Genomic DNA, 26,521 nt, shown 5'->3' on the forward strand with positions numbered 1-26,521 from the left:
ACTCAACTATGCACTTCTTTCTCAGAAAGTCACTCAACTTTGAATTTTAACTCAAAAGTCACTCAACTATCCATTCTTTCCTCAGAAAGTCACTCAATCTATTAAATTGTTTTTTTAACTAAAATTTGTTGATATTAATTATTTATATAACAAATCAAAAATTTTTAAAAATAAAAATACCATTTAAACCATTTAGTGATCCACCCACGTAACCAATCCATTAAAAAAACATGATATGACCCATTTTATTTTATCTTTAATCCTAATTCAAGGTTTAAAGAGAGGGATTAATTTAGGATTAAAGATAAAATAAAATGGGTCATATCATATTTTTTAATGGGTCGGGTTAGGTGGGTGGATTACTAAATGATTTAAATGGTATTTTTATTTTAAATTTTTTTTTGTTTGTTATATAAATAATTAATATCAATAAATTTTAATTAAAAAATAATTTAATAGATTGAGTGATTTTCTGAGGAAAGAGTGGATAGTTGAGTGACTTTTGACTTAAAATTCAAAGTTGAGTGACTTTCTGAGAGAAGAGTGCATAGTTGAGTGACCATCTGAGGTATTAACTCGATATTTGTGTGAAAGTATTTCATTAGCTTTCTTCTTCCTTACCTCTTTTCCATCTGTTCTTCATCACACTAGTTTGCTCCATTGTCCTTCATGTTATCAGTCCATCGCTATTACTGTCTTTTATAACGGTCATTTTTATCATTTTAATTTGTAAAGGATTAAAGTTTGAAATTTGTTTCTTTAAAATCAATATATATTTTATGTAAATGTAAGATGTTCTTTTATTAAAAAAAAAAATCAGTTATGAATCAGACAAAAATATTCGATGTAACTTCACTTTTTCTAACAATATTGATAAGAACTTATTAATTTTTAGACCGAATTCGTCTTTATTTTACCAAAAATGGGAAAGAAGAAGAAAGGTACAATTTATTTTGATTATTTAAGAGATCGAAGAATTAACGTGTTAGAAAACTTGATGGCTCGTTCGTTCCTAAGCCATCAAAAATAGTCATAAAATTTTTAATCCTTTTGCCTTTTCTTTTGATCCTCTATAGTAGAAGTATAAAAAATGTTTAAAAACAATATAACATGGTGGGTTGCCGTGTTATTGAAATGTCTATGTCATCGTGCGTGTATTTCACACATTTTATATTTTTAGTTTATTGTCATAAAATATTTAAATAGTTCAAATTCGAAAGGATAGAAGTGTTAAATAGATAGATGTCTTAATTCAGGTGTCTATAGTAGAAGTATAAAAAATAGATAGATGTCTTAATTCAGGTGTTTATAGTAGAAGTATAATAAATAGATAGATGTCTATAGTAGAAGTATAAAAAATGTTTAAAAACAATATAACATGGTGGGTTGCCGTGTTATTGAAATGTCTATGTCATCGTGCGTGTATTTCACACATTTTATATTTTTAGTTTATTGTCATAAAATATTTAAATAGTTCAAATTCGAAAGGGTAGAAGTGTTAAATAGATAGATGTCTTAATTCAGGTGCCTAAGTAAATTATGCGGACAACTTTAAAAGGCCGTAGATGACTTAAACGTTATTTTTATGCATTGTTTCTTTTGATGCATAAAAAGATAACATGCAGTGCATAAAAAATTAATCTACAAAGATACCCTACACTATTATGGTAGAAAAGATGTAAAAAAGATTTTGAGGGGCAATTGGATCTTTAATCATGCTAATGCATGCATTAAAACCATTGCATTGCTAGTAGCTAAAAATCCATACATGGCGTTAACAATACACACCTTACACAATAGAGTGTATAAATAATGTAAGTTGAAAAAGAGTACCAAACAAGATATTAGTAATACACAAGATTAATGTATGCATTATTTTTCCTAATACACTCTACCACACGATATGGACATCTCCAACCCAAATCATCAAATTTTACACTAAATTTGGTGTCAACACTATTTTTGGTGTAATCAACTCTAACCCACCACATCAAATTTTACACCAAAAAGAAATATTTCTCGCTCTCTTCATTATTATATTATTATTTCTTATTTCATTGATATTTTCTTAGACGAAACAAATCATTTCTAAACATTTACTATCTATAATTCACATTATTTCATTTTATACTCAATTATGATTTATATTATAATATAGTAAAATTAACATAAATTTAATTTTAAAAAAAAATTATACATAAAAAAAATTATATATAAAAAAATTAATTAATAAAAAAGGTAACTATTATATCTAAAATTAATATTATGAAAATATTACATAGAATTAATTAAATATATAAGAAATTTAATTAAAACGTACTATTTATATAATGTGTAATTAAAAGCTTGTATAATAAATTAAAATAAAAATTTAAAAAGTAATTTAGTGTAATTAACAAATTTGGTATAACACTATTTATTTACGCGTTAAATTTGACGTAAAATTTGGTGCGAGTTGGAGATGTCTTTGGTGGAATATTACAAGGCTAACAAAGTAAATTAACAAGGATATAAGGACCTAATTTCCCTTTGTATAATTTAATTTTCTTCACTTTTTCTCTGACGAATTTTGAATGCTCCCTAACAGTAAACACGACATAAGAGTGACTTTGCTTTGAGCCCCGACGTCCCCACCTCGAAAAATGGAACTATCGGCAATAATGTCGCCGGCGAATTACCTAGAAAAAAATTCCAGTTATTCTCAAGCAATTACTCTCACAAATCGCCGTCAAATAGTTCACAGTAGCAAATTAAAATACGTTCGAACAACTTCCCCTTCTTTGAAATTACCCCCAGTGACTACGGATTGCGACAATGCAGAAGTCATCGGTGCAAGAGAGCGCAGAGGGAAGGAATGGATTCACTTTGTCGGCGTCGGAGGTTGCGGTTTGTCCGCTCTCGCCATGCTTGCTCTCAAACAAGTATATATTCTCTGTCATTCACTGACTCACACACTATGTATATTTGGTGGCTAACTTCTTTTTGCTATAAATTTCTGTAACTATAAAGTTGTGATTATGATGTTGCTTGTCTGGAGTTTCAGAAATGTTAATTTTATTTGCCAGTGATTATATATCATGTTTGAATTGAATAATTTGACTATGGAACTCCAAAACCCTGTTATGTTTTTTAGGATGTATGAAATAACCTTTTCACTTTCATAAAATAGCTCGTGATACCTCTCTTAATTCTAAGGATGATTTTGTTAGCCACAGAAAGAGAAACAGTCTAAATGCTCATAATGGAATACTACATCTGATTTCCAACATAAAGCTCAGCAAAAAAATGCCGTTTTTATGCATAAGATTACTACCTTCTATTTGCAATATAATTCTACATGCAACATTTGGTATTAAATTATCCAAGCTTGTATAATTATCCATCGAATAACAATTGCATATCTCCTACATTATTAAGCACATAGCAATATTATGTATCATAATTCATAGCCTTTGCATGCTAACACATGAATCAAACGATGCATTATTATTTGGACAATTGAACTAGTGTGCTGGTAGTTAGTTTGAAATGTTTATTTCCCGTATTAAATTGAATTAAATTTGGAAATACTCTAGGGTTATGAGGTCAGTGGTTCTGATATGATGTGGAGCGATGCCATGGACGCATTGCGAGAAGCAGGTGCCCGAGTGTATATAGGCCATTCTGAGCTTAACTTGAGAAAGAATAATGGGTTGGTGCCTGATGCCCTTATTGTGTCAAGTGCGATTCGTGGGGGCAATGTGGAGATTTTACATGCCGAGTCTGTTGGAATACCTGTGTGAGTATGTTAATCTTAACTTTGTGATTGAACTTCTGTTACCGAAGTTAGACTTGGACTCAGATAGTGATTCTGTTCGTGTAGGTACAAGCGAGGAGCTTGGTTGGGTAGGATCACCAAAGGTTACAACCTCATTGCTGTCAGTGGGAGCCATGGTAATCTTACTTCTTTTGTGTTTACGGGGTTATTGTCAATATGTGACAAATCTATTTGATACCAAGCTTTGCTAAATATGGACAATGTTATGATTTTTGACTAGACTCAATATTTGCTTGTATTTACACGGAAGTCTGAAATATGAAGAAAGTTCCCTGAGGTGTAAGCATTTGTGTTAGCCGACTTCTCTTGGGTGAATCTGTTGTAAACTCATGTGGAATTGTACTTGTGTTCAATATCAACGTAATTATGTACAGAACTGAACATTTTATGAGATCTTGACTCGAATCATGATGTAATATCATGTTCCCAAGGAATCTGAAATACGAGGAACTTCACTATCTTGCTTATAGCGTAAACCATTTTGCATTTCCGCTTGTGTTAGTCAGCTCTGGCAAAACCTTGGTACTCCTCTGCTTTATTATCGTAGCAATTTGATCCATGGAAACACTTCTTGGCAGAATGTGTATCTGCTCTGGTTTTTGTGCGCATAGAGTATTCAAAAGAGAGAAGAACAACACCATTGACTGAAGGGGTTATTCTGAGAAAGAGAAAAAACGAGATTTAGGCAACATTTTGGAGAAGAGAGTTTCAGGTTTCCCATAAGCAAATAACAATGTTGCTAATGAACTATTATGTTATTAGCAAATTAATAGGTAAAATTCATGTTATGAGTGCATGAGTAGACCTTTAAGGCCTGATAAGATGTTTGGCTTTGAACTCTGTGATATCTATCAGTGGAGACTGATTCTGGAAGGTCTTTGGCTATTGTCTATTATTTAGTCTGGTAATTTGATCCACTCTTGTTTCAGCCTTTTTTAACACCAAAGTTTCACTTTTCGTGCTTTCTTTTGATTTACTCACCAATGCAGGGAAGACTACCACCGCTAGTATGCTTGCTTATGTATTAGATGCAATGGGGGATGATCTTACAGCTGTAATTGGGGCTCGGGTACCACAGGTAGGTTCACTCTGCATCTTTATGGAGTTTCTCTTGATGTGCTCATTGTGAGTTTGTCAACAGGGCTTGCAGGTTGATAAGTTGATTTTTGTTCACATTAGAGCATTTGAATCCTACTGTGGGTATTTTCAAACTTACTTTTGATGTAATTTCCTTCTGCAGCTGGCTGAAAGAAACATCATCTTTGGGACTGGTTGCAACTTTGTACTGGAGGTATCCAATCCATTCACACCTCTTTTCTTGTATCTAGTTGTCTGCATGAGTTAGTTTTTCTTTGTAAAATTTTAAGAGATAGAAAACTATTATGATTGTTATTCCTGTGAGTCTAATCTATGTACTTTCTATTGTAGGCTGATGAATATGACTCTTGCTTCCTTGGAGTAACACCTCAAATAGCTGTGGTAACAAATGTAGATTGGGAACATGTAGATATGTTTCAAGACGAGGTTGGTGATTCACTGCTTGTAGTGTCTGCCATGTATGCTAAATTTGATTTTTTTGGTCTCTGGAAATGACCAGATTATCATCAGATTGTTTCTTTGTCATCTCAGGAAGCAGTTAAAACTATTTTCAGGAAGTTCATAGGGCAGATAAGGGTTGGAGGACATTTAATTTTATGCGGTGATAGGTATATATTGATAACTTCTCTTACAAGGTTGATACATTTCATGGATTGAGCATCAAATTTTCTTACTCAAATGGACACTTGTTGAAGATTTCACACCAAAAAGAAATCTCATTTTTCATAGGAAACATCTTCTGAAGGAGAACAATCAACTATGCGATATTCGTTTTACAGCAGAAAATATACGCCTGATGCTACTTTGTTGGTCATTGTCCTTTAGAACAGTACTCTGAAGATATTATCCATATATTATGCAGAGTTCACAGACTACAGTTCCTATAAAATCATGTCTAAACCAACCTGTTGATGCTGCATATATGAGGATATGGAACATTAATCCATAACCTGATACCTTGATCATTCTATTACAGAAGGTCTCATTTATGTTTTACAAACTATCATTTGGTGGCTTGTGTATCTTTAGTTATAGATCACATAAATTGATTTCATTCTGAGGCTAACAAAAGGAAATATCAATTTTTCATGGCTAATGTAGTTACCAACAATGATTTTCTGATTGGATTTACAGTCCTGTTGCATGTTCTTTGGTCAACAAAACGGGCTCAGGCTCTGCTCTTCCAGTTCTTCACAATGATGCATTCCAGATTTCAACTTACGGAATTTCTAGTTGTAACGATTGGCATGCCTTATCAATATCCCCAAACTCTTGTGGGGGTAGTGACTATCAGCTGGTAAGTACATTTGTTCTTTGAAATATATAGCTCTAGATGAAATCTACTAGTCTATGTAAAACTGTAATAAGTCCATTAGTTTCTTAGAAATATTATCTGAAAATAACATTCCGGGAACTTGTACATAGCTTATTCCTAAGGAAGTGAAAATGCTTTGCTAATTCTGCACGTGCTTTGTACTTCAGTTGGCTACTCTAGGCTGCATGATCATAAATTCACTTGTCAAGAAAGTGTTAGAGCAACTTAATAGAACTCTACGTAAGATGGATATCATAAATTAAGTCTTCCTCGACAAATCTTTCTCCAAAGTTCAATTCAAAACAATTTCTTAGTTCTGTTTCTTTCAAAGACTATTAAAAAGAATGCAACAACTCACAATAACGTGAACATTTGGGAAGTAAGCTCCTTTCTTGCTCCCTCCATCCCCAAAATAACCAAATACGATTTGGGGTACTTGGAAATAGGATCAAAGAGTCAACTGTTCGAATTTCCAACCAAATACCAAACACCAGAAAATAAATCATGCTTTCTGTCATTACCAAATGCACTCTGAAATTTGAAAAACACACTGTACATTCAGTTGTTAACTTGGACTTTTTATTTGAAGTTTTAGTCAGTTTTTATTTGGAGTAGGGATCAGATAACTAGAACGAACAAAAAACAAACATTAGATCAAATGAATATGAAGTAGACCAGGTTCTGATATTCTTTTTTGATTCTGAATCTTCACGTGACCTAATATGAGTGCTTGACCTTATTCCATCTCTTGAAATATGCAGCACGGTTACAGTGTCACTTCAATTGAGTTATTATACATTCTTTATTTGATTTTGGAGGACCCGAATTTGCTTGTGGATTAAAGAATATATATTGACATGGACCAACAAATAGGTTCTAGGTCTTGTGAAGAAACTCTGTTTTATAGCAAAATTGTCAAGTCCAACTTTTTATTTCTGTTAACGAATTTGAAGCTTTACAAGTTCTGTATGGTGAGAACTGCACAGTATTCTTGCAGAAAAAATGCAAAAATATAGTGCCATCCATGTACAGTAATTTTTTGCTGTTTTCTATTTATACCTGCTCTCTGAATTATTTGAAGCAAGTGGCGTATTGAATACCTATTATTCCCGTGCATGTATGTAGTCTAAAGATATTATTTCCTCATTCCAGCTTCACAAGGGACATCATATTGCAGACATCAGCCTACAAATGCCTGGAGTCCACAATGTTCTTAATTCATTAGCAGTAAGTAAACATTCAGAAGTTATTTTTTGTTTTATCAGTGTAAGTAGACGTTTAAGTTGCAGAACTATTTTCTTCTTATATGATCTTTACTCAAATATTATTGGCTAAAAAAAAATGTCAGTATTAGTTAATCAATCTAAACTTGTTCATACATCAACGGGGCCAAAACTGGAAAATTATTTTATTGGCTGCTCGTGATTATATCATAGTTTAGACATCTGTAATTGAAGAAAACACGGTTCAGCTTGCTAAGTTGTTTCATTTCCCCACTGCTAGTAAAGACATATTTTGTTGAGTTCTGTTGCTTTGGATATTCCAACCGGCAGGTCATTGCAACAATCAATGCTCTTTCTACGGATGAGAAAAACTTTCTCAGTTCCATTGCTTCTTTGAAATTACGCTTGCAAAATTTTGAAGGTGTTTCTAGACGTTTTGAGAGGATAGGTACAGTCCGTGGGTGCCATATATATGATGACTATGCTCATCATCCCACCGAGATTCAAGCTACTCTTCAAGCAGCACGCCAGAGGTTTCCATTTCAAGAACTTGTAGTAATATTTCAGCCTCATACATGCAGGTATTTGCAAGAGTATTCTCCTTCCAAATTACAATTACATTGATTGCACAATGCTTGAATTTTTCATAATTTGCAGTCGTTTAGCAGCATTGAAAGACGACTTTGCTATTGCATTCACTAATGCGGACAGGGTTGTGATAACAGAGGTTTAGCCCCATTTTTGAATTCCGATGTTAAAACTGCTTAAGTTAATATATTTGTCCCCCTTTTCTGTCTTGGCTAAGGAGATGTAATTTGTTTCTGCTGCAAGATTTATGAAGCCAGAGAAACAAATCTGTGGAAGATCAATGGACGCGATCTTGCAGCATCTATAGTTGGCCCACCATCTGAGTTTGTCCCTTCCCTGGTATGCCGGAACAGAAAACTTCCTCACAGTTGTAGATGTTGGAGTTGCCTGAAATTTTGCTCTGATGTCCTTGTAGTGGCAAATGTTTTGAACATAAAAATAATCAAGTCTAATTTCACAAAATACGGAGTTCCTATTCTTAGGTCTCTAATGAATAAAAGAATTTCTCTTTGTGAAATGCGTTGGTGTGAAACAGAGGAACTTCTCTTTCTCTAATTAACTGTATATCTATCGTCGTTGTTCTAAGTATACCACATCAATTATAGTACTGCACAAGTCAACTTGTGTTTCATCTTGGTTAAACCCCATCTCTTAACGGTGTTTGACTAAACAGATACAGGTGTTGGAAATGCTGGTTGTTCAGATATCCAAGGATCCCGATCATGAAACTGTCATCATGACCCTAGGAGCAGGTGAACATTCTGATTTCCATGACTGGAAACCCTTGTATAACATTAGTCCATTGTCTAAGGAGATCATTCTTCACTAGATCGACCAAAAGGGAAACATGAAAACAAAGACAGTAATAGTAATTGTAAAAAAAGTACACAAATTTTACGCTCCTTATTTATGAGATTTGAATTGGACATCTTTTTTTTCAGGAGACATAACTTCAGTGGGTCGTAAACTACTAATTGAATTGCAGCACAGATTACTATAATATACTGCATCACGAGACTGGCAGCAAACTCAAGATGTTAATAGCCTTTACATATAATTGGCTAAATTTGAAGCGAAGGTTCCTAGAATTGTGCGCATTCATCTGCACTAAATATATGGCGGCAAGCCTGACCTCATGATAGATGATCTCGTCATGCAGATATGAAGATCATAATGTTCAACTGCTTGAGATGTTTGCATCCATTGATTGCTTTCTCTACTGCAGCAAATTCACCACTCTGGGAACAGACCTGGTCAATGATGCAGAAGGCATGGAGAAAGAAAGTACTGAGTTGCACCCCAATAGTATTTCTTGATCCCTATCAGTTCACCTCCCAGCATCACTGATCATCTTGATTCTTGACTATGCATATTGGTAGCAGTACAGTTCCTCCCTTTATGGACTGCAATCATGTGGATCTTGTGAAGGATATAAGAGAACTTTCGAATGTTTAGAGGATGGCTATTCACACTCAAAGTATATCCCCTAATTTCTAGTTTCTTGTTGGTGCATTTATGACTACAGATGATAGCTCGTCCTTTATAGAGAATCATAGTGTTGTAGGTCCTCTACTGTTGATTAATTGCTAGGTTAAGGAGATCCAAATTTTTAATAGAAGTATTTGTCTTGGCAAAAAAATGATCACCAATCACATGATTGGCTTCTTTTTGTAGAGCAGGGGCTTTTTGCCTTGTACAATATTGTTGTGCACTGTAATCAATTCTATTCAATGCTTATGGTAGTTCAAACAGGTTCCATTTCGATTGAGGCACTGTGCATATCAACATCTAATGAGCTGTCTGCAAAGAGACTACATAATTCTCTCACTAATACAGGTATTTTACACCCACAAATATCTAAATTTACCACTGCTGAGGGAAACTTATAGAAAATCTATTTGTGAGCACTGATTTAAGTACATGCATAGTAAGCAAGTAAGGCTACAGAGTGGAGATCACAGAGTGGACTGAAAGTGAGAGTAAGTAACTCAAATTTAGATTGGAAGAGAGGAGGAAAAATCACAGAAGCACATGACAGTTTTCAGCTCAAATCCAACAAAAACAAAACAGTTGCACTAATCTTCAACTATCCTACAAACAGAATCTTGAATAGTAATAAAGGAAGAATGCAAGCGTTTAACTCTCTACTATACACAGTTTTCTTGTGTCAACAGTACCTTCCAAAAAACACAATCAAACAATTACAGAAAGCTTACCAAAGCCACTACTAAGAAGAGAATCATTACGCTATCGTCCAAAAAATGAGAAAAATCCACGTTTCTTTGGCTCCTCCTCCATCATTACAGTCTCCATACTATCTTGCTCCACCAACCTCCAAGCTGCTTGCTCAAATGCCAGACCTGCCAAAGCTGGTGGCTTGTTCAACACAAGGGGATAACCTCTGTTAGTACTTCTAATAACTTCTGAATCCTCAGGTATTACCCCCAACAATGGAAGCCCTAGCATTTCCTGCACATCCAATACAGACATCATATCTTCCCCTTTTATCATATCAGTCCGAACCCTGTTCACAATCATCTTAATATCCCTAATTCCATCACATTCTAACAATCCTGTCACTCTATCAGCGTCTCTTAAGCTGGTAATATCTGGCGTTGTCACTAGTACAGCCTCATTTGCCGGAGTTATAGCCGTGATGAACCCAGCATCAATGCCGGCTGGACAATCAATGATGATGAAATCCGGACCACCTTCATCACGAGCTTTTAGGGCATCCACAAGCCAAACCAAAGCTTTCCCACCAAACCCTATCGGCAATTTGGATCTGGGCTTGGAAATACACAGCAGCTCGAAATTGGACCACCGCTTATCACGTACAAGAGCCTGATCAAGTCTGCAATCACCGTTGAGAACCTCGACAACAGTATAATTCACCCGGTTTTCTAAGCCCAGGAGGAGGTCAAGGTTGCGGAGACCAACATCGCAATCAATGGCGACGACAGAGAAGCCGAGCCTAGCTAATGAAAGACCGATGTTGGCGGTGGTAGTGGTCTTCCCGACGCCGCCTTTGCCGGATGTAATGACGACGACTCTCGGCGTATCTCCGGCGAGTTGAGGCTTGCGGTTGTACTGGAGCATAGAATGGATGGAAGGGTAGAAGTTTCTAGAAGGCCTGAAGGCCGGAATGGGTTTTAGGGTTTTGGGAGACAAGGAATTGGGAGGGGTAAAGGTGGAAGAGTAGAGAGAGGAAGGTTTAGGGTTGAGCGGCTGCAGAGATAACATTTTTGTGTAGAAGAACGAGAGTTGTATTTGAGTGAAAGAGAGGAAATTTCACAAGAACATGTTTCGATGTCGCTTAGCAGAAAGGAGAAGAAGACGGCTCTGGAAGTGAAAAAGGTAAGATATCTTTCTTGCAGCTAGGAGTTAAATTGTTTTAATCCGAATCGAAATTGATAACCCAGAGTAAAAAAAAAAATGTTATTGATTTATTAGTTTTGATGGCGGTTTTTAATTTTTTTGATATTAAATTTTTGATTTTTAACGGTTAATTGATAATAAATTATCTTTATATCATTGGGTGTATGAAATCAGGGTTAAATTTCATACTTCAATTTCTGTTTGTCTTTAACCGTTGAGTGTCAACCATGCTACCTTGTATCAATTTTTGCTTTTGAGCAAGAAATAACATGTCAATTCAAATTTATGATTTATTTGTTTGTCAATTTGTTTCTAAATGACTTCCAATAAAAATTTTAATGATTAAATTGACAATTATCAATAAGTTGAATCAATATACTTCAAAATTGAATAGATTGATACAAGATCCTAATGCTCTTAATTCCTCTTTTTCTTTTTGTGGTTATTTGTGTTTATTATTATTTTAGATAAGACATATATGAATGAGTCATTTGTGTATGTAGAAGAGTGAAAATGAGGAAGTTAATGATGTAGGTTTTGACTGGTATCTATAGCTATGAGTGTTACCCTTTACCTCCTAAGAGTATAAAGATGGTGTAGGAAATAAAAGGTTATAGATAGTTAAAAATGTCGTATCGTGCAATTATTCGAATTTATTTGTTTGGCTAGTGTGTGTTATCCTAGAAACAACACATTTTTATGTGTCTCATTTAATTTTTCTAAGTAGAATGACCTAATAGACTTATGTATCATATGCCCTTTAAATAAATCATATAAGATGACAAAGTAAAAAAAAAAGGTTTAAAATAGTGTTATAACTAATCTAATGATTCAATTGAAAAAGTGGTAAGTAAAAGGATTTAACTGATAAACAAAATCAAGTACAATATTCTCTCGAGTCATTCTGTCATTGTTTAACTATTTGTACTCAGTCTTACCTAGTTCCATGTGGGTTCCGTTCAAACCAACCAATTGTTTTAAATTTTCTTATTATGAATATACGGTTAAAAAAAATTATACTACTTAATTAGTTATCATAATTATACTTTGTTATAATTGTCACTTGCGACTAACATTAATCATATTATTTGGGTTGATTTTGAGTTTGTATAACTAATCGTGTTTGTATAATTCGTAAGTAACAATTTTTCATTTGATTTATATTTGTATACGATAGTTTGTATTTGTATATGACGATGATTTTCTTGGGTTTCAGTTTTATCACCATATATATTCAATCTTTTTACAATAACTTTTTAAAGTTTGTATAACTGTGTAGTTTTTGGATTATGTATGATAATTTGAATAAATGTTTACAGTTCATATGTTTATGTTTGTATCAATTCTTTATTTTGAGTTTCATATATTTGTATAATTTCATACTTGTATTACTCAATTATATAAAAATACGTGAATTGTACAAACATACCTGTGAATTATACAAACGAGATGTGAATTATACAAATAATTGTCCTCTCTTGCTCGCCTCTCTCCTCCCTCTCCCAATATCGCTCACTAGATATAAAACTACATATGTATACCAGTTACATATATACGATTATCTAATCGATTACATATACGATTCATCTCTCTCCCATTCTCTGTCCTCGCTCGCCTCTCCCTCCTTTCCCAATCTTGCTTGTCACTTTCCTCCCTATAACATATAGCTACGAATCAAAATTATCAAATTATAGCATAGAGCATAATTAAGCTATTTTTAAATGAATATATGCGAGAGTTTCCCTTCTTATTATTTACAATTTTAATTGAGTTATCATATAATCCTTTTGGAAGCCAGCGACCCAAAGAGGTTCTAAAAGTCCAAATGCTTATGCAATTGCCCAAGTGAGCACTAACATCTTCAGCTAGTGGTCCTAAACTTTTATTCTAAAGTTTTAGGAGTCAACATAATTTGGTTATATATAAAATTAAATGAAGTACAAAGTAAAAAGGGTTATTGTTACTTTAAAAATATGATAATTGTAACTTCAATAAAATGGCTATTTGTATAGGTAATGTATCTATATTGTGTATATGATATATAATAATCCATCATATATATATATATATATATATATATATATATATATATATATATATATATATATAGGTAATGTATCTATTTGCTTTCCTTTTATTTTGATTTTAGTTTCTTCACTGTTAATAAAGGACTAACTTGAAAGGGTAAAAAAGTGATATACTGAAAATAGATATCCAAGATTATTGTCAATTTAACCAATTAAGAAATAATTAGTCATTTTTTTCTAATTCCGCCCTTAATAATTACTTCATTTTGTTCAATTGAAAAGTTTGTAGACTTTTGATATTCTTGCTATAGTAGGGTTATATTAGTCAAATTATACTTTGTATTAAATTTTATTTGAGAGGAGTGCATGACCTTAACCTGACAAACAATTATGAACGGAGGAAGTAATAAACAAATGTTCAACGAAAATATATATAAGACAATTAAAATTGTTTATACAAAAACCATATTATGTATATATAAATGTAAAATCAAATCAATTCAAATAAAATTAATTTATTTAATTATTTTAAATCGATTTTTATCCAAATTATGAGAACACATAACCTATCATCTTTGCTTCATGCTTTTAGCATGTGACGACATAGTGAATGAACTCATCCAATTATAACCAACCATCCACTTCTAACCATACAATCTTTGATTCCCTAATCTACTCCAACTAATAACCCTATTTTCCTCCTCTTTTTTCTTTTTCTTTTTCTCAAAACAAAAACAAAAACAAAAACAAACTCCTTATTTATCAACAAGAAAAAGCAAAAGCAAACTCCTTTTAATAGAAAAACAAAATTCATTCAGATCAAGCGGCGCAAATTTCTCCATTTTCATGGTTCCCCCACTACAACACAATCTGAACCGTTCATTCCAAGTGTCCTTCATCACTCAAAGTTCTAGACTTCCACGTGTCTCACAACTAGATAATCAAATTGACGATTTTACCCTTCCTTCTCCTACACATCCCCGTCTCTTCCAAACCGGCAAATTCATGTGATCAGTTTGGTTATTATATTATCTTCTCTCTCTCTTTTTATCTCTAAATTTTCTTTGGACACCAATTTTTCTGTGTTCTCTTTTGCGATTTAGATCTATAGATCTTTTATACTCTTTTATTGCTAGTTGACTTTCGCTGGGAGAGTTTTTCCTGTGGCCATTTTCTCTCGAAGGTTTGTTTTTTCTTGATATTTAGAGCTTTGTGTTTGACTGAGATCTGAAAGATTTGATTTTTATGGGTTGGTTTTGTTTTTCTTTCTGATTTGGATTCTGGGTGTTCTTGATCTGATGTTAATTGTGTGCGGAAGTGATTGATTTTGTTGAAAGTTGAGGTTTTTGTATGTGGGTCGGAATTGGATTAGTGAAGTTTATATACGGATTGTGATTTGGATATAAACTGAATTTAATTGGAATTATTGATTTGTGTAGCTTTTGGTTGAACTTTTGATCTGATGAAGTCAATTTCTGATTTAGGGATCTTATATGATCCCAATTTTGTGAAATTAGGGTTTTCTTTAGTGTCATAGTCACTATGACAGGAATTGTATGCTAACTCACTCATTAACAAATGAATTTACGTTACTAGAGGACTATTAGACTTAGAAATGACTCTTATGACTAACCAGTCTCTTAATAGGCCTTAATCGATACTTCATATTTGAGAACATGAATGTATAGGATTCAATTTCTGTGTTGTGAAACTTTATTGGTGTTCTCACGGATGCTTGAGGACACTGATGATTTTTCTGTGTTGCTATTGGGATTTTCAAGTCTCTTAAACTTCCTTTTCTAGATTTGTCAATGATAATGGGTATAGATTCATTTTTATGTTTCTTTAATAAGCTGCATGAGTACTATGGATTATCCTGTACACAAAAAGTTGGGTAGATTTTACAACCATCTAGTTTGCTGTGTGTGTATATATATTGTGATCTCTCTATATATGTATATATATATATATTTGTTGTGAACTAAATATGTCTAGGAACTCTCTTGATTGTGTTTCCAAAATATTTGTTCAGTTAATGTCTGGATTTTGCATACTAAAGTTTGATGCAAACTCTGCAGGGAGGAAGGCCATGTGAGTTGTTTGCATAGCAGACAAGTATAGACATCATTTTGTTGGGTTTTCAGAGGGCTTAGTAGTTTGTTAGTTGTTGTCAGATGGGTAAATGCAAGGCTTGTGGCAAACTAGGAAGAATGGTGAGTGACGGGCCTATGAGTGCTTACCAGTCTTCTCTTCTTCAATCTCCTGTTGTTTCTGTCTGGGACTGTATTGTTCGTAAAATCCGGTATTCCTTTAGACCCGAGTTTGTGTAAGTGTAACTTTAGCAAAAGCTTTAGATTGAATAGCATAGTTTTGTTTTTTTGGCAATAGTATTAATAACAGGGCACAGAAGAAAAGATAATAAATTAGTTATAGAGAGAATGATCTTGTCTTAGAGATATCCACAACAAAGAAAAATTCGGTAGGTTCAAGTGTTACTGATTCATAATTAGTTGTCAAAATGGAATGTGCTAAGATGGCACCTGCTGTTAGAAAAGGGAAGAAGAAGCAAGTTAAGGATGAGTTGGATCGAATTAAACAAGCTGAGAAAAAGAAGAGGCGCTTAGAGAAAGCCTTGGCCACTTCAGCTGCCATCCGTTCTGAACTGGAAAAGAAGAAGCAGAAGAAGAAAGAAGAACAACAAAGGCTTGATGAACAGGGTGCCGCGATTGCTGAAGCAGTTGCACTTCAGGTTTTACTTGGCGAAGATACAGATGATTCATGCAAGCTACTCCTAAAGAAGGAAGAAGGATGGAACACGTGGGATCTTAACAGCAGTTTTGACTTCTTCGTGGGCAGAGGAAGACCCATGCTTCCGCGCCAAGACTCTTCAACATACTATTCAGTTGAAGGAGCAGACTGGGTTTCTGGTGCAAGCGGGTACAGATGCATGTCGAATGAGTGGGGAAATTCCGAGTGGATGGTTTCATCTGAAACTTGGGTAAGGGATGATATTAACCATCAATACTTTGATGAGGGAAACTGGGAGGTTGCAAGAATTTCTCCTGGTTTTATTGCAGCACAGTCTTTATCATCTCTTCAGATAGCTGAAGATGCTCCAGTAGACTCTTGTGTCTTCAATCAAGTTGAGGGAGTAAATTAATTGGAAGTCTTGGGTTTGTGCCGGTGCTGAACTGCTATTTTTCTTTTTTCCTTTATGGGTTTGAATAATTACCCCTGTATATATTTGAAGGTGAAACTCTCCGCCTCTTTGTGTTGCGTCATGTAAGGTTTTGCTCTTGCTCGTCTTTTAAAAGACATACCGCTGGCGTTTATATTAAGTAATGTACTGGTGATGGTTTTTATTTTTCTTACTATTATGGTCTCGAAATCTTGCTTGAAAGTGTTGACATTAGCTCGTTGAACAGGTTGCTGCTTATTTCTTGATTGATGTATATGCTGGGAAAAATTTTTATCGAGAAGAAGAAAACAAAGTATATGAAATCATAAAAACGACAATACGTAGTATGTACTAAAATATCAAATTTTTGTGACAAATTAGCGTTGCCACTCTTTCTTGTTATTTCATACCAGAGGAAACTAGGATTATAGAGAAACAATTTAACCCAACATCACATCTGCCATGTAGATGAAATCGAAGGAAGAAAAGTCGTCATAGAGAAATCACATACCTGCTACTTTGAAGACGATGAAAAAGGAATAGCTAAGATAGTTAAGAAAATCGTTTGTGCATATGTAGTTCTCTAAGCACTAATCAGCGTAACCAAAAGAGCAGAGCAATTTACATAATCCCATAACAAATTGCAACATTTAAGCAGCACCAGAAAAACAAAATGATTTACATATTCCACAACAAATCAGGATCAATCAGCTTGGCATTTTCTAGACAATAACAGGAGTCATTGCAGGACACGATATTTCCTCGTGTCTGACTACAACATGAACTATACTCGGAAACAAGACGGATGAGTGGAATTTTTTTAGCTTTCCTGACGCTAGTTCTGCCTCAGAGGGGTCTCTGTTCCATGCTGCTGCTGATGTCCTAGCACCTCTTCACTATCTGAACCAGATGGTTTGGCACCAGTGGTGATAAAATTTTTGAACCAATTCGCTTGAAATCTAGGAGTTCCCCGACCAGAGTTGCCAGGAGAGTCAGGGGAAGCTGAATTGTTAGAAGCAACTCCTGCGAAGAACCTATATGCCACTTTACTGGCTGTAACGATCTCTGTTTTAGCTTGCCTCAGCTACAAAGAGATAAAGAAGTCATATTGAAGCAAAAGTTGTGCTAAACTAGCAAGCCATGTTAACAACCAAACAAAATTACATCAAGGTGCTTATTAATCAAACAAACATAAATAATCTTTTAAGCTGCTTAATTCATATTTTTAAAGACTTCGATTGAGTTAATAGTTGAATGTGGAAAATAAGTTGAAAAAAATATCCAATCAAGAACCCAGTAATCAAGTAGATTGATCTTACATAAAATTAACTATTTGAGAGAAATTTTCCTTTTAGAAAAGGGCCAAACAATTAGTACACATAAACAGAAGTAGAAGCAGAAGAGAACTTTGTTTCGCCCGACCAGCAGGCACGCGGCACTGGGAACTAAGGGGATTAGTAACTACACATATTACATTAGAGATAAAGAAATGCACTGCCAAAGTAGAAGAATCTCACCCTAAAAGCAGTAGTTCCTGCTATCTCAACGGCAGCATCACCAGCATGAGCAAACCTGTTAACCCAACCTGTTACAGAAGCTATAAGAAAATGGTCTATGCTGGCGAGCTTCAGACAGGAAATCAAAATCCAGAAAATTTATGCTGCACAATGTACATATGTTTGTTAAAGAGGTTGCTTGAATCAGGCACTTGACTAGTACTCTAGCACTAGTTACAGTTTTTGGCCATATCTATTTCTTGAGGTGACATATCCAGACAGCATAGCAATCAAAAATACGATTTGTCCCAATAACCAATCATATTGCAGTGAACATCTAACACCAATAAACTACAAGAATCAAGTGATATTACAAAGATCCCATAAGAAACAAGGCTAGTTATTCTCATGATTAAGGATATTGCTTCAATCAGCATGCTTATAGCACTCAAATATCAGTGGACAGTTTGGTATCAAGCTTCTATCTTTCTGGAGGCAGTATTTTGGATGGCGAAAGGCAACAGAAGGCGACAAGGGTCTGTCTCGCCAGTCGTCACAATGCGAGGTGCCTTTTTGAAGTTAGGCGCCAATTAATACCAAAAATTTAAAATATTTAATTGTGTATATAAATAATCAAAATCCAAATAAAATAGCAATAACATATAGCTAAATATTTCAATCCAAAAACTGAGAATAGATGGTAAATACTAAAAGCCTAGAACTTGAATGAGGAAGAACTTGAATGAGGAAAAAAAGAACAAAAGTCAAAACAGTGAGAAAAAAACTGAGGTAGAAATAACTGTGAAGTCTGAAGAAGAAGGAAAAAGAAACGGAGGAAGAAATTAGAAGAAGAAATCTGAAGAATAGAAGAAGAAACAAAGAAATACGTATTGGTTAGACTTTGGAGTCTCTGGATAAGTCTGGCTGGTCACTGGAGAAGTCTAGTCAAGTCGACTGGTTGGAGTCGAAGTAAAGTCCAAGAGTGCAATTTTGCAAATTTGGAAAGAAAAACTTGAAACCTTTTAACTTTTAAAAATCTAAATTGGCCGCCCTTCGTTTTTTTAAAAAAGAAATACAAAAGGTGACACCTTTCTCGCCATGGTGTCGCCTTCTGAAGATGGAAGCGCTACAGAGCTAATAGGCGATGAAGAGGTGATCGCCTTTCACAGCACTGTCTGGAGGTGATTTATTCAAACAGTATTAACAATCACAAAGAGATACACAAATCAACAATTAAATTGCGGTGAGTACTTAGCACATCTATACTCAAAGAGACAAGTTATACTACAAGTTTCCTGATTACAGATGGGTGTTAAACTCATGTCCTTCAGGAGAACACTTAATGTGGACATCTAACTTTTTAATGCATGCCTGATAACGTGGACACTTTAGGCCTGCTCACTAGCAGATGAAGAGGCAACAAAGATTAAGTACTCGGTCTGACTTCACTGCATGAAATACATCGCCAGCATCATCATTTGTATTATTAAGGCAAAATAATATCTCAATTTGTCTGGAACTGTTATTCTAGTGCACATCCTGGAAACCTCAATACAAGCAACAATCACAAGGCAAGGCAGGACTTCAGTCGATACTTACATCTAAGACCCCACCCCTCCCACAAAATAACACCCAACAGCACCTACATTGGAGAACCATATTTGACAGACTACTTCAGATAAAATAGAAGGTTCTCACTAGCGTGAATTACACTACAGGCAAAATTTATCATGCCCACAAAAAACTTTTTTTGGCAAGCATCTGACAGACTACTTCAGATAAAATAGAAGGTTCTTACTCGCGTGAATTACACTACAGGCAAAATTTATCATGCCCACAAAAAACTTTTTTTGGCAAGCATCTGATTAGATACTTCTTTTGAAAACCAAGAAATTTCCGAGGGCCAGTGATGCACAGTTCAGAACTATGAGAATTAACGGGCCAGCCACTCTACCCTTCTCCACTTAAATATTAGGGTTTCAACTAGCAACAGCATCCAAACCTGTGATATCATGAGCTTAACACTTCAATGTTGGAATAAAGAGTTGAAGAAAAACTGGAGAATCATTCAAGCATGTGTTTTTTGGGGAGAGAAACAGAGTGTTCCGAAGGGAAGGCATCATCAACACAAGATTTTTTTTGAAAATGAGAAATCAAGACATGATTTAAAACATAGAAGTTTATGCAATTTCGCATTATGGTGAAATTTAACTGACGTATAATATCTGGAAAAAATGACAACATATATAGCAGCTCAGACAAATACCTAGCACCGTCTTGAGTGCTTGGCAACTAATGGTAATGAAATATTAGCTTACGTAACAGTGCAGTGGGAAAATCAAAATATACTAGGTGTGTGTGTTCCCTGCAGCACAGATTAGGGGTTCAACTATAAAATTAAACTTTCTGAAGTTATTCATTCTAATGTGTAACCATGGATCATGATCAAAATTTTGTCAAATCTAAAGAGGGACTTTGGTAGTGTTCCCATCATGTTTGTGCACCTTGTTTCTAAGCCTGAAGGTCTATCAAGCAATAATTACATAGAAATCAAAACTAGTAAATATGGAACCAAACTTGGAAAGAAAGAAATAACATTCACAGAAAATGTCAACGAAGGTCGAGTTCAAGATGGTTTTCATGAGCATTGACAACCAAGAACTGTCCCCGGAGTAAACATCTCACCCCGTGAACAGATATCACCCAATTGAGAGAGATGAGATGGCAAATACATAGTAATTTGAGCATTTCTCCTGACACCAAAAGTTGCAGACATACATTTGTGCCACATTCAAGTTCACCACCAAGAGTTTGTCTATGAAAATGGTTATAGCGCAAACAGAATTAACAAGCAACAGAGAGGGAGAAAAAGATTACCAGGAAGCTTTTGAACACCAAGTCTTTCACATAATTCATCACAGAAGTGATTGCAATTCTTTGACAATAAATCATATGAGTGTCCAGGCCACTCTCTACTAAGCTCTCTCAATATCTGGTTCACTTTGAAAATAGAGTGATTTGTGTTTCCAAGTACAATGCATTCACGGTACGAATACATTGGATTTTTTCCAGCAGGACAGCTAAAAACTCCAGTACCTTGTTCACAGAATCCGAATGACCACTCGTCATCTCCATAAACCTATGCAAATATACACCAAATCTAACATTTATTAACACGGGCTTAAAAGGATAATGACATAAAGCAGAGATATATACAATATAAGCATAGCAACATTTTGACAAAACGAAGCTAGTTGATGAACAAGTGACAAAAGTTCAGCTAAAAGTTAAAGAGCTACTGAAAGCAGGAAGTGATGAGCTTAAATGGACACTGCACAAGATGAGACCATGCAACATTTCTGCAAATAGTTACTGTCCAAGTATATCATCGCAGAATAACCAATGCATCTCATTTTATTTTTATAACCATGGTGTCTAGAGCAGAATTGCACACACATGGATTAATTCGATGAGTACCTGCTACCTCCTACCAACACAAGTATCAGGTAAATTCGTCTCTAGAAGATGGGAAGAAATCATCTAGTGTAAGATATGAACCCGAGACTCCATGATTCTCAACCCACTTCATTGAACACTAGGTTACACCCTTGGGTGTTGTTCTTTGTAACTTAACTTAATGGTTCCTATTTCTGAAGTTAGATAAACGAGATTAGATATCAACTTCTTGAAAGCAACAATGCCACTTAGTTCATCTTCGGTAAACTACAAGGATCATAAAGCTTAGTATTACATGATTAACCCCAAATATGGAAATGTCAGGTGGACGTCATCTCATACAGTTCAGACATTATCACCAACACTAGTACCGTAATATTTCTTGAAAAATTGGAGAAATTTGTTCCAATGCTCAAGTAGGAACTCTTTCCTTTCTAGTCAACACTGAAGAAAACAAAAAATTGTACCAACCATTTTTTTAGAACAAAAATGTCGTTGCCAGAAAGGCAAAAGATATTTTATCTTTGAAAAGACAGTAGACACGAATAATTTCTTAGCTAACAGCAGAAATAATAGAAGGCTCAGACTTCCAAGAATATATATTTACAGATGCCTGATGGTGAAAAGGAAACTATTCTGTTTAGATTACTAGCCTATTTCATTTCTAGTTGACGATGAAAAGATTATTCTGCCCACCAAGGGTAAAACTGATGGACTCACACCATGTTTTATAGCTAGGATTAGAACCTAGGCATCTCTCGGCTATTACTCCCATTCCTCAACTACTAGGCCACCCTTGGAACTAAACAGCTTTCAAGTATTAACAGATTTCATAGACAAAAAATTGAGATAATAGTAAGTCATATGCACATCAAACTTGTTCTCAACTTCTACAATGATTCTAGATGGTGACAAGTTGTAATGCTGACATCTACTATGAACTCAAAAACCTCAGGATTATTAAACAAAAGTTGTGTGTCGAAGGAGAAGCAAAAAAAGAAAAGAGAGAAAAACAAACACAAGAAACTTGATGCCCACAGGCCACAAGGCAATTGATTTTACTAGTTAAAGAGCATAAATCGAGTCAATTCACACATCCTCATAACCAGTAAGTTCAAGAGAAATCTTAATTGACCAAAAACAGAAAAGCATATGTTTAAGAATATACCACGAACACATTCAACCAGATCCCCTTATATGAAATATATTCCCAGGCATCAAAAATATATGATTTAACGCACTAAAACAAAACAACTTTCACTATCCAACAGCTCAAAACAAAAATCCACTCCCACCGACACTAAACCCTAGATCCAATTACCCTACACAGAACACCAAATGACCAAATTGAGAGGGGAAAATTTACAGAAAATCAAGGCAATTGAAATTCGTAAAGAAGAAGAAGTGAACCTGAACGGCACTATGAAAGATTCCACCAAGACCGATACCGTCTTTGAAAAACTTGTTGATCTGAACAATGGTGTTGTTGGTCTTATCGGAGCCACTATTCGTCACATCATATATGTGGAGGACCACCTCCGTCATCCTTCTTCAAATTAAAAACCCTAAGAAAATCCTCAACAATCTCCCCCAAAATAATAATGAGAAAAAAAAATTGAAATTTTCAAATCAAACAATGAAATAAAAGCAACGTGGTTGTTGTTATCGTAATAATCACCATGGACCGTTTTGGTTTGGCGATTCCCTTTTTTCGTTTTTCTCTCTCTCTTTTTTCTGCAGATTTTGTCGATGAATTTCTTTTATCGATTGGATAAACTTTATGCTTTAATTTTTTTTAAAAAATTATTTTTTAGTATATAGTTCCTCCACACTGTTTTAACTTGTTTTGCAATCGTTGCGGTTGTTTCCGACTGCGGCAAAAGGGACAAATTGAGGAAGTGGGATACACGCTACACGGATATGGCAGCGAAACGGGCGGTGGGTCCTTTGTGGGCCCATTGTGGGGCCCATTAGTCAATAAGAGATAGAGATGTTCATTATTGAAATTTGAAAGGACGAGATATTTTTTTTATCGAACATACGATATTTATGTTAAAATTTAATTAAATTTAAATTTGTGTTAATGAATATCATATTGAAAGGTAAAATAATTTCTAACAAAATCAATTTGTATTTAAGAAATTCAAAATGAAAGAGTTTTTACCACTCGATCGCAATCCCGATGGATAGACAAGATGCACTCATTGTTCACACCGACAGCTTGGAATTATTTATTAATTAAAAAATGATAAAAGTTCTTCATTTAGCTGGCAATTCATCACTAATTTTAGTCCAAAAAGTTTGGTCACAAGTTCGTTTTTTATCCCTAACTTTTTGTTTGGTCTTTAATTTAAATCGAGTATATAGTTTAGATATGATTCAATCGAGTATATAGTTTAAAAGGAAATAATAATTTTTGTCTCAATTTATATGAATATATTTACATAGATATAGAGTCTAATTTTTTAAATTTATGAACTAAAATATATAATATTTATAAAATTATAAATTATTTTATTAATTACATAATGAAATGTGTCTAATCGCAAGTATAAAATAGAAAAAAAATAATTAACTTTTGGGAATGACAAAAAATAAATAAATTATCATATACAAAAACATTTAATAACGAAGTTGAAAAAAAGAGAGAAAGTTGCCTATCTTCCAATTCAAGACATTTTTTTTTCGTCTTAGGGTAGGGTTGCTAGAAGCTACGAAGAAAAATTCATGAAAAAAAGTTTTTCTATAAAATATTTTAATAAAAAAACATATATTTTTAAATATTTGATAGATAAATAAATATTACTTCGATAATACTTATACACAATTTAATAAAATATTGTGGGAGTGAAACGAGACGAGGTTGATGGTTTGGGGCGGGGGAGTGTTGAGACTTGAATAGTTAGTCATTTATCATACTTATGTTTTTATATTTTCATTAGAAACGTCATAAATCGTTTTAAAGCTCATTTTCTATCATATTAAAGTGGAAAGGAGGTTTAGATTTAATATTTATCAAAAGTGGTGGTGGAATGATAAGATCTTAGTACAAAGTCGTCTTTGATTGACAATATTTTATCCCCCAAATTCGAACTTCTCGAATGTATTTGAATTAATCAGGATTCACAAAAATATAATACCGAAAAATAAAATAAAACAAAATATTAATTCTTACAAAATTTCAGTGGGACCCAATCGAATGGCGGTTATTTGAATTTTAAAAAATTAAGAAAAATGGAATGGTTCATGGTTGTATTATGCCATATGATTAAACTAATTTATTCTAGTGTTGTTTGGTATTAGGTTGCAAATATTTTTCCATTAATCAACTTGATTAAGACAAAATTAAGTATTGGCAACAAGTCTTTGCAGTCAGATTAATTGCAACTTGTTGGCTGTTTTCACTAATAGCCACCACCTATATTAGCTAATTACCTAATTCAAGAATATTATAGTTACTAAAAAAAATGTGCTAGGTTTTTTTTTAGTAATAGAATAATCATCGAACTAAATTAAGTGCTAAAGTTGGTGGAAAATGTGTCAATATAATAAATTTAAATTTATCTTAAAAGAATGTTATCGTCTTCCAGAATTTTCCCATGTGCATTATATGACTTTTGTAACGACATATTAAAAATTTCTTTTTCTTTTCTTTTATCTTTGAAGAAAAGAAAATAACTCAGAGATAACTATTGATAGTTCAAAATTTTCAAATTATTTTTATCGAATTAAAATAACTTGAGGTAACTATTGATAGGAATAAAATGATAATTTCATAAAAAATTTCAAAAATAGTTTTTTCGGATCATTACAATATATATATATATATATATATATATAAAATAATAAATTAGTTGATAAAATTCATGTCTCGTTATAGAGACAGATTGATATTCCTTTTTGAGAAATTTATAAGTTTTCATCGTGTCAAATCTTGCGAGTGAGTTTATGAATCCGACATGTAAAATAGGTTAAGTAGTTCTCCAAAGAAAATTAATCATCAATTTAAATTCGTCAATAATTTAATTTATTGATTTGTATATGTAATTGTAATAGGGGGGATTACATAAGTGTTAAATGATGAATTCCGAAATATAAATAGAAGAGTGCAATTACGAATTTCTAGTAGAATGATTTGTAATTTATTATGGTTAGCATAATTCAAATCAATTATTTGAAATTATTTCCACAAAGTATCGATAATTAATTATGTGGTTCCTATAATGCCCATATTTAACTATATCTCATAATTCTATTTTAATGGGAAAAGAAAGAATAATGTGATTTTTTCTGATTTTTCAGAAAAACAAGATTTTCTACTATTTTTTGTACTAAGAAGAAATCTCTATAATTAGTAGTTTAAACTGGAGATAATTTTGATATAATAGGCTTAAATATGACCTAATTACTCTAACTAGTAATATTATTTCATTTTTATTATAAAAATATTTTATATACTATTGTGAATGTCTATTCATTTATGAGAAAAGTTAGGGTTAATTATTTCGTGACCGAAAAATTAGAGGGGTCTCATTCACTGCAATTTCATGTAATCCTTTTCTCTTCTCACTACCTTTCTCTATAAATATATTGTTCTTCTAACTTAATTATTTTTAATACGTTATCATCAAGAGATTTTACCATTTCATGTAAGTTTTGAATTAAAATCTTATTATAAAGACATTTGTTTTACTGATCCAACAACATCACACATATAATATTTAAAGATAAGCAAAATATTTCTCTCATTAACCTATGAATCGCGAAAGAGTGTTACTATAACTAAATTTATTGAAGACTTCGAAAAGAGACATTATAATTTTTCAAAAAAAAAAAAACAAAGCACATTTTAATAGTAAAATTTATTTATAAGCCCCGAGAAAATGTACATCACTACTATATCTGCTAATATTAATTTTACTTTCAGACGATTACATATATTATC

General features: G+C 33.6%; 4 protein-coding genes and 1 long non-coding RNA gene across 8 annotated transcripts; 2 read left to right on the plus strand and 3 right to left on the minus strand.

Annotated features, from left to right (window-relative positions):
* The first annotated feature begins 2,547 nt into the window (after window positions 1–2,547).
* Window positions 2,548–11,362, plus strand: LOC101259915 (uncharacterized). Of its 4 annotated transcripts, none has more exons than XM_010319205.4 (14): window positions 2,548–2,921; window positions 3,576–3,778; window positions 3,863–3,933; window positions 4,807–4,895; window positions 5,058–5,108; window positions 5,246–5,341; window positions 5,447–5,523; window positions 6,050–6,212; window positions 7,383–7,457; window positions 7,784–8,034; window positions 8,111–8,180; window positions 8,285–8,380; window positions 8,715–8,793; window positions 8,983–11,362. In XM_010319205.4, the coding sequence occupies exons 1-14, from the start codon at window positions 2,643–2,645 to the stop codon at window positions 9,039–9,041; spliced, it is 1,659 nt and encodes a 552-aa protein (XP_010317507.2). In that variant the 5' UTR covers window positions 2,548–2,642; the 3' UTR covers window positions 9,042–11,362. The 4 variants fall into 4 exon arrangements, with proteins under 4 accessions (XP_010317507.2, XP_069152275.1, XP_025886168.2 ...); XM_026030383.2 differs by having other exon boundaries at window positions 2,562–2,921; window positions 3,576–3,782; XM_069296174.1 differs by lacking the exons at window positions 8,715–8,793; window positions 8,983–11,362 and having other exon boundaries at window positions 8,285–8,664.
* Window positions 6,268–7,266, minus strand: LOC138347792 (uncharacterized). Its single transcript, XR_011220333.1, has 2 exons — window positions 6,589–7,266; window positions 6,268–6,411 (listed from the first exon to the last, which is right to left on the minus strand). It is a non-coding gene; the product is annotated as an uncharacterized lncRNA (long non-coding RNA).
* LOC101266303 (septum site-determining protein minD homolog, chloroplastic) lies at window positions 10,061–11,284 on the minus strand. The gene has a single exon (XM_010319206.4). It carries the CDS (start codon window positions 11,282–11,284, stop codon window positions 10,289–10,291), a length of 996 nt encoding a protein of 331 aa, XP_010317508.1. The 3' UTR covers window positions 10,061–10,288.
* Window positions 11,363–14,452: 3,090 nt separating the features above from the next.
* On the plus strand, window positions 14,453–16,799 carry LOC101266602 (uncharacterized). The gene is given in 2 exon segments (NM_001347597.1): window positions 14,453–14,629; window positions 15,525–16,799. A coding segment is annotated over 1 exon segment (642 nt). The 5' UTR covers window positions 14,453–14,629; window positions 15,525–15,964; the 3' UTR covers window positions 16,607–16,799.
* A 356-nt stretch (window positions 16,800–17,155) lies between these two features.
* LOC101266906 (uncharacterized) lies at window positions 17,156–23,468 on the minus strand. The gene is made up of 4 exons (XM_004234179.5): window positions 22,987–23,468; window positions 20,998–21,259; window positions 18,142–18,209; window positions 17,156–17,708 (listed from the first exon to the last, which is right to left on the minus strand). Exons 1-4 carry the CDS (start codon window positions 23,119–23,121, stop codon window positions 17,460–17,462), a joined length of 714 nt encoding a protein of 237 aa, XP_004234227.1. The 5' UTR covers window positions 23,122–23,468; the 3' UTR covers window positions 17,156–17,459.
* Window positions 23,469–26,521: the final 3,053 nt, after the last annotated feature.

Source organism: Solanum lycopersicum, chromosome 3, assembly GCF_036512215.1.
Source record: "Solanum lycopersicum chromosome 3, SLM_r2.1".
In the NCBI taxonomy this organism is placed as follows: Eukaryota; Viridiplantae; Streptophyta; class Magnoliopsida; order Solanales; family Solanaceae; genus Solanum; species Solanum lycopersicum.

Excerpts from the sequence above, each read along its gene's own strand:
- LOC101259915 (XM_069296174.1), top strand. The coding sequence starts at position 2,643 with ATGGAACTATCGGCAATAATGTCGCCGGCGAATTACCTAGAAAAAAAT. Across the intron at positions 4,896-5,057 it reads TTGGGGCTCGGGTACCACAG|CTGGCTGAAAGAAACATCAT; the intron begins GTAGGTTCACTC and ends TTCCTTCTGCAG. Across the intron at positions 8,181-8,284 it reads ACAGGGTTGTGATAACAGAG|ATTTATGAAGCCAGAGAAAC; the intron begins GTTTAGCCCCAT and ends TTCTGCTGCAAG.
- LOC101266906 (XM_004234179.5), bottom strand. The coding sequence starts at position 23,121 with ATGACGGAGGTGGTCCTCCACATATATGATGTGACGAATAGTGGCTCC. Across the intron at positions 21,260-22,986 it reads TCTTTCATAGTGCCGTTCAG|GTTTATGGAGATGACGAGTG; the intron begins GTTCACTTCTTC and ends ATATTTGCATAG. Across the intron at positions 18,210-20,997 it reads TGGTGTTCAAAAGCTTCCTG|GTTGGGTTAACAGGTTTGCT; the intron begins GTAATCTTTTTC and ends CTTCTGTAACAG.
- LOC101266303 (XM_010319206.4), bottom strand. The coding sequence starts at position 11,284 with ATGTTATCTCTGCAGCCGCTCAACCCTAAACCTTCCTCTCTCTACTCT.